The sequence below is a fragment of the Hirundo rustica genome, chromosome 5 (genome assembly GCF_015227805.2).
Source record: "Hirundo rustica isolate bHirRus1 chromosome 5, bHirRus1.pri.v3, whole genome shotgun sequence".
In the NCBI taxonomy this organism is placed as follows: domain Eukaryota; kingdom Metazoa; phylum Chordata; class Aves; order Passeriformes; family Hirundinidae; genus Hirundo; species Hirundo rustica.
The window spans coordinates 17,935,017-17,948,900 of record NC_053454.1 but is presented as its reverse complement, the minus strand read 5'-3'; the positions used below and the strand labels follow the sequence as shown (position 1 = coordinate 17,948,900).

Below are 13,884 nucleotides of genomic sequence, written 5' to 3'. Positions count from 1 at the left end.
GCCTCTTTTCCATTTGGAGAGAATTTTTTCAAAAAAATCACAATCCATCCTGTGAGACGACTGTAAGTAACAGAGACTGAATTCCCAGAACTCGTGCCGTCCCACCACCTACCCTCACTTCCTCCCTTGCCGGACGTCCTCCAGCACCAACATAAAGCATCCGCCAGTACCTCACCTCCCAGCAGTAAGCCCCTTACCGTCCAACATCCACCATATTAGACAAACAGCTAATCCTAAGTACAGAATTATAACCTTCGACACACAGAATTAGGGCTGTGATAGTTCACTTAGTTGTTTTGGGGTGGGGTTTTTTTTGTATTAGTAATGATGTATAATAAAGGAACTGTCACGTAAATCAATCAGGTTTTATTTTGGATGTTAGCACTTACATTTTTAGAAAATGGAATGAAAGGCTGACAATAAGAAAATAAATTAGCAAGTATGTACCAGGAAGAAAAGTCAAGTCTTTTTTTTCTTATTCTTTACTTTCCTCCTGGAGAATATGGCATGTTTCATAGCTAATCTTTTACAGATGCCCATTTTTACTCTCTTTCGAATCTTCTGCCTTTTCCTTTTGTCAGGTCTGTAAAGCAAATAAAAAGGAATATAGAGATTAGCATAAAATGAAGAACACACTTCTCTGTACAAATACATTTGCTGGTATTTTAAATAAGTATCAGAATTTTCTGGCAGTATGTGAAGTACTGTCACAAAAAGTACAAGGAACATTCCATCTCAAAATGTTATGATCTTTGAATTTCACAAAACAGCCCACTTTATTGCCAAGTACATATTCATTTAATGTATTTATTCAGCATATAAATTCACACAGACATTGAAAACAAGAAACTCACCCACCAAGTACAAGAAAGCAGACACACTTTCATGGTGAATATATAATGCATGAATATATAATAGAAAGACTTAGAAGAAAGTACGTGAAGTTTAACACCATTAGGAAGCATCTTGCAAGTACAGGATAGGACCTAAATACAACTAGCAAGTGGATTGTTTTCCATCTCTGACAAAAGATGTCATAACGCAAAACGCTGAATTATAACAAAACATACAAAATTTTTATTAGAAAAAGAAATCTAAGTTATCTTCTGCAATGAAATCAGCAAAGGAACTAACTGATGGCCTGAAAGTACTAAAACTATTCTGGTACAACTGACAGAACAGTATCTTCCTTGACAGAAAAAACCAGATGAGGTTTCATGAAATCCTTTTAGCATCCTTTTAAATGTTTTTTTAGCAAATGAAAAAGAAACATTAAGAGAGGGAATGTTTATGAGGGATATATAAAATTAAACACTGCTACCTTTTGTGTCTAATACTCCCTAAGCAAAACCTGGTTTAGTATCAGTAGGACATGAAGCAATACACCTCTACCCATCTGCCATCCAGCAGGCACCTGGTGAGTCTCTGGATGCTGATCCAAGAGGGTAATTGTCTGAGTCTCACTGTGTAACTTAGGTACAACTTTTGAGAGGGAAAATTCACCTTCCGCTACTACAGCTATTCAAGTCCAGAATCACAGAAAAAATCCATTGCCCTGGAGAGGAATTTATAAAAGTGCAATCAAATATCCTGAACTGGAAAGACTGAGGCATCTGCTAGATCATGACATAGCAAATCCCCTTTCCTCTTTTCAGTTAGTTCCATCTGAAGACAACCACACGCCATTTACTTGGCTCTCTGATACATACAGGTATGTGTACAGTGTTGCTCTGTATGTAACAAAAAGACAATAATGGAAGAATAAAAGTACTCAATGTGATCCTCATTAATGGTGGAGATTTAGATCATACAACAAAAAGCACCTGAAATATCAGAAACAAAGCAAAAGAGACAGGAAGCAAGAAAACCATTATAGTGACTCTTTTCTCTGCCCTTTCATGAGGAATTCAAATAAAAGTATTCCATTACTTCAGTTTTCAGTCATCTTGACAGAGCTCCATGCACTAATCACCAAGTTTACAATCCATATAAATCAGTTTTGAAAGAAAATCCACAGAAAGCGAATTGGGGGCCCCAGTGAGTGATCTGCCTTTTATCATACCCTCCCTTCAGATTATACTCCCCAGCAACGCAGCAAGTGGGCAACAGTGGAAGCTGACATCAGCACCTAAGGCCAAAAAATCATCTTTTTCAGAATTGATTCCATGACATAAGATCTCATCTCATCTGAATGCTGTATTTTACTGCATTACTGCAATATCACACTTACTGAGAAGCTGTTCTGGTGCTGGAGAGACTGGGACAGGCACTGCGCTTGTGACCCGCCTTGCCACACACGAAACAGCCAACGTCAGTCTTCTCACAGCTGTGCTTTTGAAGAGCGCAGCAGTTGCAATTGTTACAGTGAAACCAAGCTGCAAAACATATAACATGATTTATGATCTTGGAAAAGCTTAAAACTAACATTCTGAAACTAAGCTTTAATTATAGGCCACCTCACCAGGTTTTTAATTCTGGATTAGCTTTACAGAGATGGATGTAGTCACTTTCTGGTGTCTTATCACGTTACTAGACATACTGTGCAATAATGTGTGAATTATTTTGCCATTAGAACTTTTATCCTGTGTGTAATCTTCAACAGAAGAATAGTGCAGATGTTACAATGTACTTACAGGTTTAGATTTTTGTAACAATAACAAACGTAACTGCTTCAGCTATTTATACAGAGATATAAATACAACTAAATTTGTGGATGAAACAATTTTATCATGATTTCTCAAACAGTAATTTGCCATGATAAATATAAATGGGATTTAGAGTGCCTTGACAAGAATTTATTACATTTCCACACACTGCAAGTACACCTAAACTAAAGAATAGCAACTTGTGTGAAATTGAGACTTTTCATTTATTCTGTGTCTTCTGAATTACCACATTTTACTTTTTTCACAGAATATTTTCTGGTTTGCAATCTCAGTTTCCTTGGACTAAGTATGCTTTCATTTAGAAAATATTTTTCTGTTACTTACAGGGTTTTACACATTTTTTGCAAAGAACACAATGCTTCCATCGTCTGCCATCCTACAAAAGGCAAATAAATCAAATAAATGTTTTTGTTTATTGAACCCCCCCACTGATACCATCTTAAAACAGAACTACTCATGTATGGTCCCCACTGTTCACAGGAACAACTCCTCTGTAGGAAGGACTAGCTCAGAAACAACAGTCCTGAGAATCTGTGAAAACCACAGATGAAATTTTGAAATGAGAAAGTGCTATAGCTTCAAAGCATAAGAAAAAATGCATTTGTCAACAGACCACAGCTGGCTAAGTTCTGGTCTAAGTGGCAAGCAGCAAACTTGTCCTGTCCTCTTTCCAACACAAAGGAAATAGGGAAACAGAAATTAATTTCCAGTGGGTTATGGAAGATGTACTGTGAAGGTAATAATAAGTCTGTGAAACTGAACTGCTGTGGGTTTTCCATGGAACTCAGTATCAGAACAGGCTTTTACCAAGGCGAGTATCACAGAGGTTGTTATTTGACTACGGCTAAAACTTCCATTCAGAAAAAAGTGGAAATACTTACTTTTGATGTACATGAATTGCATAGTTCACAGTGCTGGTTACCAGAACTAACATATCGCTGACATATAGTGCAAAATCTGGGGAAAAAGATGTACTGGTCCACTATTTGCACACAAAACAATTAATTTTATACAACCGTAACAACCAATATAAGGACTGCAAATTCACTTTGTTGAATTAAAAATTATATCTTTGCTGCATAAATGACCACTTAGCCCATTTACACATGGTACATCCACACAGTAAAATAGAGGTCAAATTATCAACAGTATCAGTAGTAAATGAAACTAAATTCCTCTGCCCTTGATAGTTCTCTTACAAGTTCATTTTTTTACTACTGTGTTAACAGCTGATTATCAGACATGGCTGTAAATCTCTTGCAGATGCAGACAATATTTCCCACAGACAAAATAAGGAATCTCATCATTCCACACTGGAAAATTTAAATGTCTTTTTAGACATTTCAGCTCTCCTACACATTGTTTATATAAAATGCAACTTTAGAATGAGACAGAAAAATGTGCTCTTAAATCTGGCATCCAAGTTAGGCAAGACACTACCGAACAACACCATCCCACACTCCTTTGGAGACTTTATGCCCTAATTAAGAACAAAGACACTCTTTTAAAAGTCACCTGAGCATTAATACATCTTACCTATATCCCTCTTCTTCAGGAAGCACAACCATACTTGGGGTAAGGTTCGTGAAAATACGGACAGGAGACTGTCTACGACCTGTCTTGCCATGTTTATACAGTGCATGATTATCATAGTCTACCTAAAAAAATAAAACCATAAAAAAAGAGTCTTACACTGAATGCTAAGCACAGGCAGAGCTATTTACATATTTACTATCTTAATAAGTGCCTTATGAAACGTTCCTGTTTATATAAAAGACTCTAACCCCAGACCAAATTCTACATCAAGTTTTTTGTCTCATTTATTTGTAAATTTGTGCAAACATAGTATTAGGCTACTACTACAATAATCATATTGTACTTATTCCTTCTTGCTCATTTACACGGGATATGTAAGATAACATTGCAGCTGTTTACAAGAGCAACCTGCTAAAAAGAAGGGATCTATACAGTTTAACTTGTCCCTACAAGAAATGGCATCTTAACCCATCTCAGAATAATTGCCAAGTTGCAAATCCAATTAGCCTGCCTCTTTTTTTGAGGCTTGTCACAAAAACTCTCAGCTCTGAACACTGTCAGAAATGCAGTCTAGCCTAGCATGAGTTTTCCATTTTCTTCAACAAATTTTCATTCTACAAGCCACAAATACATTGTTCAGAAGACCAATTTCAAAACTCATGCACAGAAGTTACATGAAAAAATAAACTTTTAGCATCATGAATACCCATGACTGAGCCCTCAAAACACACTGAAGTCTGTGTGCTTAAACTACGCACAGAATGGATACAATATTGAAGAAGGTGATGCCAGTTTACTGCATTATCACTGACAAGTTCACTTATTAAGTAATTCCAAACATTTCCATCGTTGTAACTGTACTCTGATCCCAGCAGTTTTGGAGATGAAAGACCTTAATTTTTTAATATATATGGATTTTCTTTTCTAGGGCTGGGCACTGCCCACTGACATTTCAAAATCTGCGGGAAATGAAATACTCTTCATCAAGTTACCTCTCACCTCTGCAACAAGCACCTGTCAGAATTAGTGCAAATTTTGTTACACTGAAAGTCTGGCAGAAGAAACGAAATACAGAATCCGGGCTTCACATGAGCAAGGCCCAGCTACAGGGAAGCGCTGCCACTGCACCTGCTTTCACTCATACCCCTCTTAATTGCACACAACTGGTATTTAGCAGCTTCACTGGGTTCAGCCATACCTGGTAATCCATCATACTGAAGCTTGGGAAAAAGTCAAGAATGCGCGACTCAAAGAAGTATGGAAATATCCAGAACATGGGCATCTCTTTGTTGTCATGACCTAGTAATGAAAAGACCTTGGTGTACAAAGGAGAAAAACATAGTACATGCAGCATGAGAAATTTACAGTGAACACTCCAAATACATAAACATGGACATTTCCATCATGTTGGGCAGAAGAACTAGTTCACTTAGGCATATTTTACATGTGGAGATATAAGTGCCATGTAACTAAATTCTTGGCATGCACTTAGGTTGCTAAAAAAGGGTAGTGGTTTGATAGCTTATTTTTCTCTACCTTTAAAGTCCATTTTAATTACAAAGTAGATTTGGAAAAAAAAAAAAAAGGAAAAGTTTTTAAGGCAGACTTTGAGGATTAGGCATTACTGAACTAAAAATATCAGGAGAATAAATCAGATATATGGTAGTTCATCTTCAGAAATTATAACATGAGTGTGCTCACATTCAACTGAGTAACAAGAATCACAGACTTATAAACAGGTACTTTTTCCTTAAAGTGATGCTACAGCACAAGCCACCCCTCTGGCTGGAACACATACCTTCTTTTTCTGTTTTCCTCCACATTGCCATCAGTTTTTTAAAACTAGAAGCCAGTGCTTCCACTAGACCTCCAAATGGCGGATCAGTTACCATAATGACTCTTCCACCATTCTCTTCATACAAGAATTTCCTGCAAGTTTCACGTGCAGCCTGTAAGAAACAGAGGTTAATTTCCAAAAATAATGATTCAAGAACTGTAAACATATTGTCTCTGGCAATAAACCAATCACTGCAGAAGTCTCAATTGTGAAGATGGAACTTTTTTCCCCTCTTGTGGAGGTGAATTTCCTCTTGAGTAGCATTTTTTTAAATATATATATATATATATATATAAATAAAAATGCACCTAGATTTGAAGGACTGAAAACAAGTGCCCTATTCAGCTAACATATAAAAACATTACCAAAAATCAAAGAATGAGACTGCCTCCTTTTCAGTAGCTCTCTTCCACTCAATTTGAAGTTGACTATTAAATTTATGCTAACTAATGTTGCTTACACACCTTAATTGCTGCTTTTATTAAAATGTTCTTAATTAATTCATGATGTTTTCTACTAGACTAGTCATGAGTTTCTTAAAAAATTCTGCATCAACAACATGAACTTTTTTACCAAAGCACTCAATAAATAATTAGCCTTACCTCTCCGCCAAAAAAATGATGATTGAACATGTTGTAGTGGCAGAATTCATCCTCTGTGTAAAATTGTGAATACCTGTAAAACAAGTTTTGATAGTAGTAGAAAAATATAAATAACTTTTTATCTATGTTAAGGTGTATTTAGAGTGAAAACAACCCTCAAGAAAATCATCTTCTTTGGGTCCTGATAACTCACAACACACACCAATACCGAGAAATTAATAAATATACTTACTTTTCTCATCAACTGGATGTCATTTGTGTATGTGTACAGGAACAGAGATGCAGAGACAAGAAAGGGAAAACAACCACCAATTTATCTCTTAAGGCAGTAAGAATACACATCTTTGTATATGTTCTTCAGATACATAAACATTTGTTAAAACCTACCTGAAATCAATATCTAGCAGAAGGCTTCTAACACTGAATTCTTCTTCTTGTGATGCTTTTGACTGGATCATTTCATGAAGCCTGAAGAAAAATAGGAACTAAGAAACTTAACACATAATCACCAACTTCAAAAATGATCTTGCAAGACAAGAATGCCTGGTACTTTACTAAACACAAACCAAAAAGATAGAGAAAATGGAGTAGTCTAAACTTGGCCTGTACTCAAAATTAAAAAATAGGTTAGTCTTAAAAGATGGTAAGTTAGCGGAGCCTATGGGATCACCTCACACAAAAACCCATAAGTCAAGAAACTCAATGTCACTTCCATAAGTACCAAAGAGATCTGAAGTGTGTGTGTGTTATTCGCAGTGCTGCCACAGTCTTCTCTGGAATAAGTTCAAAGCTAGATCCCACTAGACATTTGGATAATCCCAACCAATTAAAGTATAGTCAACCTCTTATTATGGGAGAATCACTGACACCATATATCATCATTAGTAAGCTGTACAGTTCCGAGAGAGAAGTATTATCTGAAAGTGTAACAATTCTCATTGATGTACCTGGGTGTTCCAACAGAGAGCACTCGTCTGAATCCTAAATCTGTAAGGAGATTAAGTAGGAACTGGCAACTTCTGTCTGCAAATAAATACTGTGCATTTGTTTTTTTATTCTCGAGCGGATGCAGAAGTTGACTTGGGCTTTTCAGCTGGGCAGTGGTGATATCACACAGGAACTGGTGGTCTGAGTGTTTTTCCCATTCTGCTGGCAATAGCAGTTGCTGGCATTCCTGGCAAAACCTCCTCTTTGATAATGGCAACAGAACAAAATCCTTGTACCTTTGAATACAGAAGACAATAGGAAACAAAGTTTGAAAAAAGCCTCTATCAAAGATAGGAAGGGGAGTTATGGAGGGATTTTGTAATATTTTAGGAGTTCAGACATTTAAACAGACAATGCAGTTTACATTGCTCTCGCAAAACTCCATGAAAATGAAGTATTATTTATAAAAAAATATTCAAAGGAGACTTTGAAATGCATAAAATATTGCCACCAAATATACAAGGACTCTCCATAAAATAACTGGATTACAGAGTGAAGACTCCATCAACTATCAGTAAAGTCCTGTATGTTTACACACAAAATTGAGGCGTCACTTGTTACTGAGTTACCTTTGCTTCTTTTCACCATGTTAAACCTGTTACTTTTGCAGACTAAAGCCAGCAATATTTTTTTTTTTTACCAGAAATTGCTACTGACCTCTTGTAAGCACATTATGAGTACTAACATAAGAATGACTATACATACCAAAAAGACCCCAACCCCTCCTCCCAGTTCCTGGGTTGAAAATAACATGCTCTAGTTAAATGTTTCATGCTATTTTCTTTCCATTGCCCTACAACAGTTCTTATTTTTAAGAATCATTTGTCCAAATTCATCTTTTCATATTTTAAAGAACTCTGAAATGTTATCTCTACAGAGTACCTAAATCTGTATTACTACTGAATCAGTATTACTACTACTCTAAATCTGTATTACTCTTGAATCTGTATTACTACTATCCTAAATCTGTATTACTACATCCTTACTGAAGAAAATAGAAATTAACAATACCTGTCCACATTCTGTCTGTGTGTAAAAGAAGGCTGATGATTTCTATTATATTCTTCACGTGCTGCAAGCCTAGTTGCTGACACCTGTAAAATTTGCATACATGAAAAGTTACAAAACTAACAGCAACTGCTGTGTGCTGTACATCAAATCTCAACCTGAAAAAAGAGCACATAAAAGGTCTCATGCTTTAGCTACTTTGCAAAGAAAAATAATCACATTTGTTGTTTCAGAAGAACAAGTATATCTACAGCACAAGGGCATGCTGCAAAACAACATAAGCCTCTCACTGTGAGTTTAAACTGCATTTCATTCTCCTATCACATATAATACTCAGAGAAAAGCTCAAAAGGTGATTATGGGGAAGACAGAAAGAGCCATTCTTTCTATTAATGTGTCCCAGCAGTTGTGGCCCTTCTGAAGAACTATGAGCTGATCCTGAAAAACTGGTACCAATAGAAATGTTGCCCAAGTCTTTTGTGTGAAATCATTTTAAAAGTGTAACAGCTCCTTGTTTTAATCTGCACCTGAGTCTTTAACATTTCAGTCCCTCACACTTCTCTTAGTCTTCTACTTTGTTCCCACAAAACATACCCATGGTTCCACAACAGAGTTTCAAGACATTTGGTCAAAACTTATGGAACTGTTTTACTTAAAGGAGGAGACAGTAAAATTCAATACAAGAAAAGACATCATAATACAAGTAATATTCAAAATTGATGACAAAGAGAAATTGCTGCAGATATTCTGAGACTACTAAGCATCATGTCAAGCCCCACCATCTCAGCATTTTGTATATCTCACTGTTGTTTGTATCCATTGTATCCAATAGATTTCCTCTCTCTTAATTATGGAAAACAAGGGCATCTTGGGATCAGAAGTACCCAATTTTGTTCAATATTGCATAGCCTTGGCAAACTTCCTATATATTTTGCCAATAGAATAACAAAGCCAGGCTTGCTCAAAACGTACACAGCCTTTCTTGAAAGCTATTTGAATCACATTCTCCAGACAGAAATGAATGCTCAGCTAAATAACAACTATTACACCAAGTTTACAAAATAGCACTTGCCAAAGACTTCCGCAATAAAATATACTTTTTAAATTGCTAAATAGAGGAAAAAAATCGCCAATGTACCATAAAACCATAGAATGATTTGGGTTGGAAGGGACTTAAAGATCATCCAGTTCCAACCCTCCTCCATGGGTAGGGGCACCTCCCACTAGACAGTCGCTCAGAGCTCTATCCAGCTCGATCTTGAGCACTTCCAAGGATGGGGCATCCACAGCTTTTCTGGGCAACTTTTCCAGTGCCTCACCACCCTCACAGTAAGGAATTCCTTCCTAACATCTTATCTAAACCTATCCTCTTAATGCTTAAAGCCATCACTCCTTGTCCTTCCACTACGTGTCATTGCAAAAAGTCCCTGCCCAGATTTCTTGGAGGCCCCCTTCAGGTTTTTGGAGGCTGCTCTAAGGTCTCCCCGGAGCCTTCCCTTGTCCACGCCGAATAACCCAAACTCTCTCAGCCTTTCCTCACGGGAGAGGTGCTCCAGACCTCTGATCACCTTCGCAGCCCTGACTCTTTAGCACAGCCTTAAGCAGTTCTCGCTTACCTTCTCATCTTCCCACTGAAAAAAGTTACAATCCTTTCTATCCCTACAAGCCGAACAAGCATAGAATCTTCTTCCTTCCTCTTTTCCTTGGCTGGTCTTCACAAACAGAAGTGCGGGACCTAGGGACAAACGCGAGGATACGATAACACAGGGAACACCCGCAGATCCGTTTCCTGCTCAGCCGCAAGAGCCGAGCTCCCACAACAAGGCCTTCGCAAAGGCTGCTGCAAAACAGCCCGCACCGGGATCTGGCACAGGGACGCTCGGGAGCTGGCCCCCGGGCCCGGCTCACCGTGAGGGCAGCTGGGAGCGCCGGGCGCCGGCCCGAGCAGGGCGATCGCTGCGGGCCGCAGCCGCTCCGGGCCCGCCGCCGCCATGGCACCGCCTCCTTCCCGACAGGCACCGCGCCGCGCGGGCCGACGGCGCCCCCCGGCGGAACGGCGGCCCGGCCAAGGTGGCGCCGCCGGGGCGAGAGCCTCAGGGCAGCCCCGGGCCTCCGGCCCTTCCCAGAGCGACGGGCTCAAAATCCACTCAAAATTATATAAAATACGAGCATTTTATTATTTCTGAGTTCAACAATATTGCTTAGCATTACAAAATAGCGCAATGTCTGAAATACTGAAGGTTTCATAAAAGCAGCAATTTTTCTCCCCTTCCCAGTGTTAAATGTCCAGAAAATTATTAAAATAAAAATATTTACCACATTACATAAGTCACAGACATAAAAACATTACAGTCAAGTCTTAAACCAGGTAACTTAAACATAAATGCAAATGGCAATTGGCAGATGGGCACAACATTATTCAGGACACAAAAGTAATTCTCCTTGCTGTAGGTATTCCAGGTTGGTTGGGGTTTTTTTTTCCTTTTATTTTTCCGGTCAAAAAAACCCTAAACTGTGTTGAGCTAGAAATTTAGAGGGCAGACTGGCTTTGTGATGAATACATTAGTGCCTCTGTCATTAACAGAAGAATCACTCTAGTGACAAGTGATAACCGATTTTTACAGGAATGGCAAAACAAACCTGCAACAACATGGTGCAATTCCTTCACCGTGACACATCTCCAAAGAAATATCACAGATTTCCATATATGTGCTTAAATATACAAGTGCTAAACACTACAATGAAGTTTCAACCTCTGAAACATACACTCAGTGTATTTTGTCACAGTAGAAACTGTGTATTTACTTAGGTTGAATTTTGCTGTAATTCAACTATTTCACTATTTTTGGTCCCCACGAGTGAAAAAGCCTACTAGGAGCTTTTTTCCCCCCTTCTCCCTTTCTTTGTTTTTCAAGGACAGATTGATTTTTTTTTTTTTTAAGTGCATGACTTTTCAAGTAACTAGTCTACAAAAATCTATAACCAGTTTAAAATACCAGGAAGAAATTCCAAGGAAAAGCATTTTCACAATCAAAGATAACATTCTGAACTTTTTTTTTTAAGGCCATATAAAAAGAAGTTGATAGCGTATGGATTCTCACATTTATATTAAACAAAAAATTCCAATTGTATTCAAAATTAGTTTCTCAGCATATGCAAGCTGTCTTCCCTTATTCAGAATACATTATTTTAGCCTATAAAAATACAGTATGGACAAATTATTTTCATTCCCTGACATAAGAATTCACAATTTTGACACAAAAATTGTAAACTTTTATTACATTCAAAATACATTTCTTAAGTCTTTAGAATTTAAGTTCTGAGGTGTCAGCAGTCAGAGCTCTTGGTAGACAGCAGAAGTACATTATTGCAGAGCCTTTACACAGAAGTAGCTTTCTAAAGTTAAGAGAAACTTACTCTTCCCACGTATTTTTGTTGCTACCAGGAGGAAAAGAAAGGCTTCCTGCTATGAAAGGTCTGTGTGAATGCATTACTCAGATGAACAATTCGGCCCTGACTTCCAGTGCTACTTCGCTCTACAATCACACGTGGCATCTGAACAAGCTGAATGGGACTCTTTTCATCCTTTAATGCCTGAGTAAGGTTTAGTATCTAAAAAGAGTAAAAGCAGGTGAGGTTAGGGTTAGTTAAAACTGTGGCTAACAGGCTTATCATTTTAGATGCCACTCTGCAATCAATTCTGTAGAGGACTGTACTGCTGAATAAATTAATTTCAAAATATATCTATTGCAAGTAGAAATATTTTATTTACTCGGTAACATGAATACATCCTACTGCTGTTTACCCTTGCATTATTTTCCTATTTCATGCAGTCCTCTCCAAATTTTCAAAAAATTCTAAGGGTGAAAAATCTAAGAGCATTTTAAATTTAGCACATCTCTTGAAAGCATTGCACCTTTAGTGAAAAAAAAAAAAAACCACCTATAAGAAAGCCATCAACATGATTTAACATAGGATGTATCAGCAGTTCAGCTGCAAATTATTTTCACACCAGAATATATGAAGCCATATAATTAGCCCATACCAAACCCAGTGCTAAGACCCAAATTCAGCCCTCAGCTCCCAGGAGTGTTATCTTTTCTCCAAAACTTCAGTGCTGCTCACGGACTGCCCTCGTAACTTACTCTAAGTCCAATGTTATCCTGCTGAAAACTGAGGCAAGTATTCAATTAGCTCTAGTGACACATTTGCATTACCCTTAATATCAAGCCTTTTTTCCCCTGCACAATGCCCCTTTCTTACTTGAAAGACTGGTCCTCTGCTTTTTCTGCTCTTTCGTGGCCAAAGATCCCTGACAAAGTCTTTTGCATTATTTACTGCAATTTGGTTCTGCCAGCAACTCCACTTGACGTTTACATTCTCAAAGTTCTACAGCAATCCTTTGTAGATGTGTTACCTGTTGCTTAGACTACAACCTTGAGAGAACTGTTTCTTTTGGGTTTGAAACCCTTCCCAAAATTTTTTCCTACACTTCACAAAAATAGGCTTCTAACTATGTTTGGTATCTTAAAGACCTTGACTCTTCCATGCAATATATGTTTCCCTACAGCTTCTTCACTAGGTTCTTCATTTTCTAATTCTTAAATTCTCATTTTTAAGGATGTATTTAGATGTTTTGGATATACTGCAAATTCATCCCAACTGAATGAATCCCTTAGCATGTGATCTAGATAGCCAAGTCTTCTACAATGCCCTCGTAACATACATTGGTTTTACACCAAAAACGAGTTTAAAATCAGTGCTAAACAAATACATTGTTTGCCCATGTATTTCCAATCGCATCCAAGGACTACTCACTATCTGCACTTCTTCCATGCCTGAAAACCTGACATTTCCCATGGTGAAACACACTCTTATATAGCTAGTGAGGTAAAAAAACCCCCAAAACTAAAACAAACCTCTGCTAAAATCCACCTGAGGGACTGTGTGAAGAAAGGGTCCAAATGCAGCCTTTATAGTGAAAAATTAATTTTGACAACCTCAGCTACATCACTCTCAATTATATCAATCATGCTTTTTCAAGTGCTTTGTTAAATAACAGATTCCTTGTAGCCAATTGTCTCATCAGAAAAAAAGCCACTTGATACAGTTTAGGAGGCATGAGTGCTTCAAGAACCTGACTTCCATTGACTAGACAAACTTATCAGAAGAGTCATTTCAGAAACAACTCCTATAATTCAATTTAGTGTCTTTTAGCTACCACACAAAAGATGTTAACTGAGATTAT

At 37.7% G+C, this 13,884-nt stretch overlaps 2 protein-coding genes across 4 annotated transcripts in view; both read right to left on the bottom strand.

Annotated features, from left to right (window-relative positions):
- Positions 1–344: 344 nt before the first annotated feature.
- ZCCHC4 (zinc finger CCHC-type containing 4) lies at positions 345–10,629 on the bottom strand. The gene is made up of 13 exons (XM_040064838.2): positions 10,545–10,629; positions 10,253–10,371; positions 8,640–8,722; positions 7,589–7,864; positions 7,029–7,109; positions 6,642–6,714; positions 6,001–6,151; positions 5,401–5,501; positions 4,203–4,324; positions 3,548–3,623; positions 2,991–3,042; positions 2,231–2,375; positions 345–583 (listed from the first exon to the last, which is right to left on the bottom strand). The coding sequence occupies exons 1-13, from the start codon at positions 10,627–10,629 to the stop codon at positions 460–462; spliced, it is 1,488 nt and encodes a 495-aa protein (XP_039920772.1). The 3' UTR covers positions 345–459.
- The window catches only part of PI4K2B (phosphatidylinositol 4-kinase type 2 beta), a 25,025-nt gene continuing 21,403 nt past the window's right edge, over positions 10,263–13,884 (bottom strand). For 2 of the 3 annotated variants that reach the window (XM_040064841.2, XM_040064839.1), the window contains one exon: positions 11,887–12,248. In XM_040064841.2, coding sequence (XP_039920775.1) covers positions 12,075–12,248 — 174 coding nt within the window. In that variant the 3' untranslated portion in view covers positions 11,887–12,074. Of the gene's footprint in view, positions 10,372–11,886; positions 12,249–13,884 lie in introns of those variants that run through there. The other variant, XM_040064840.1, reaches the window with a different exon arrangement.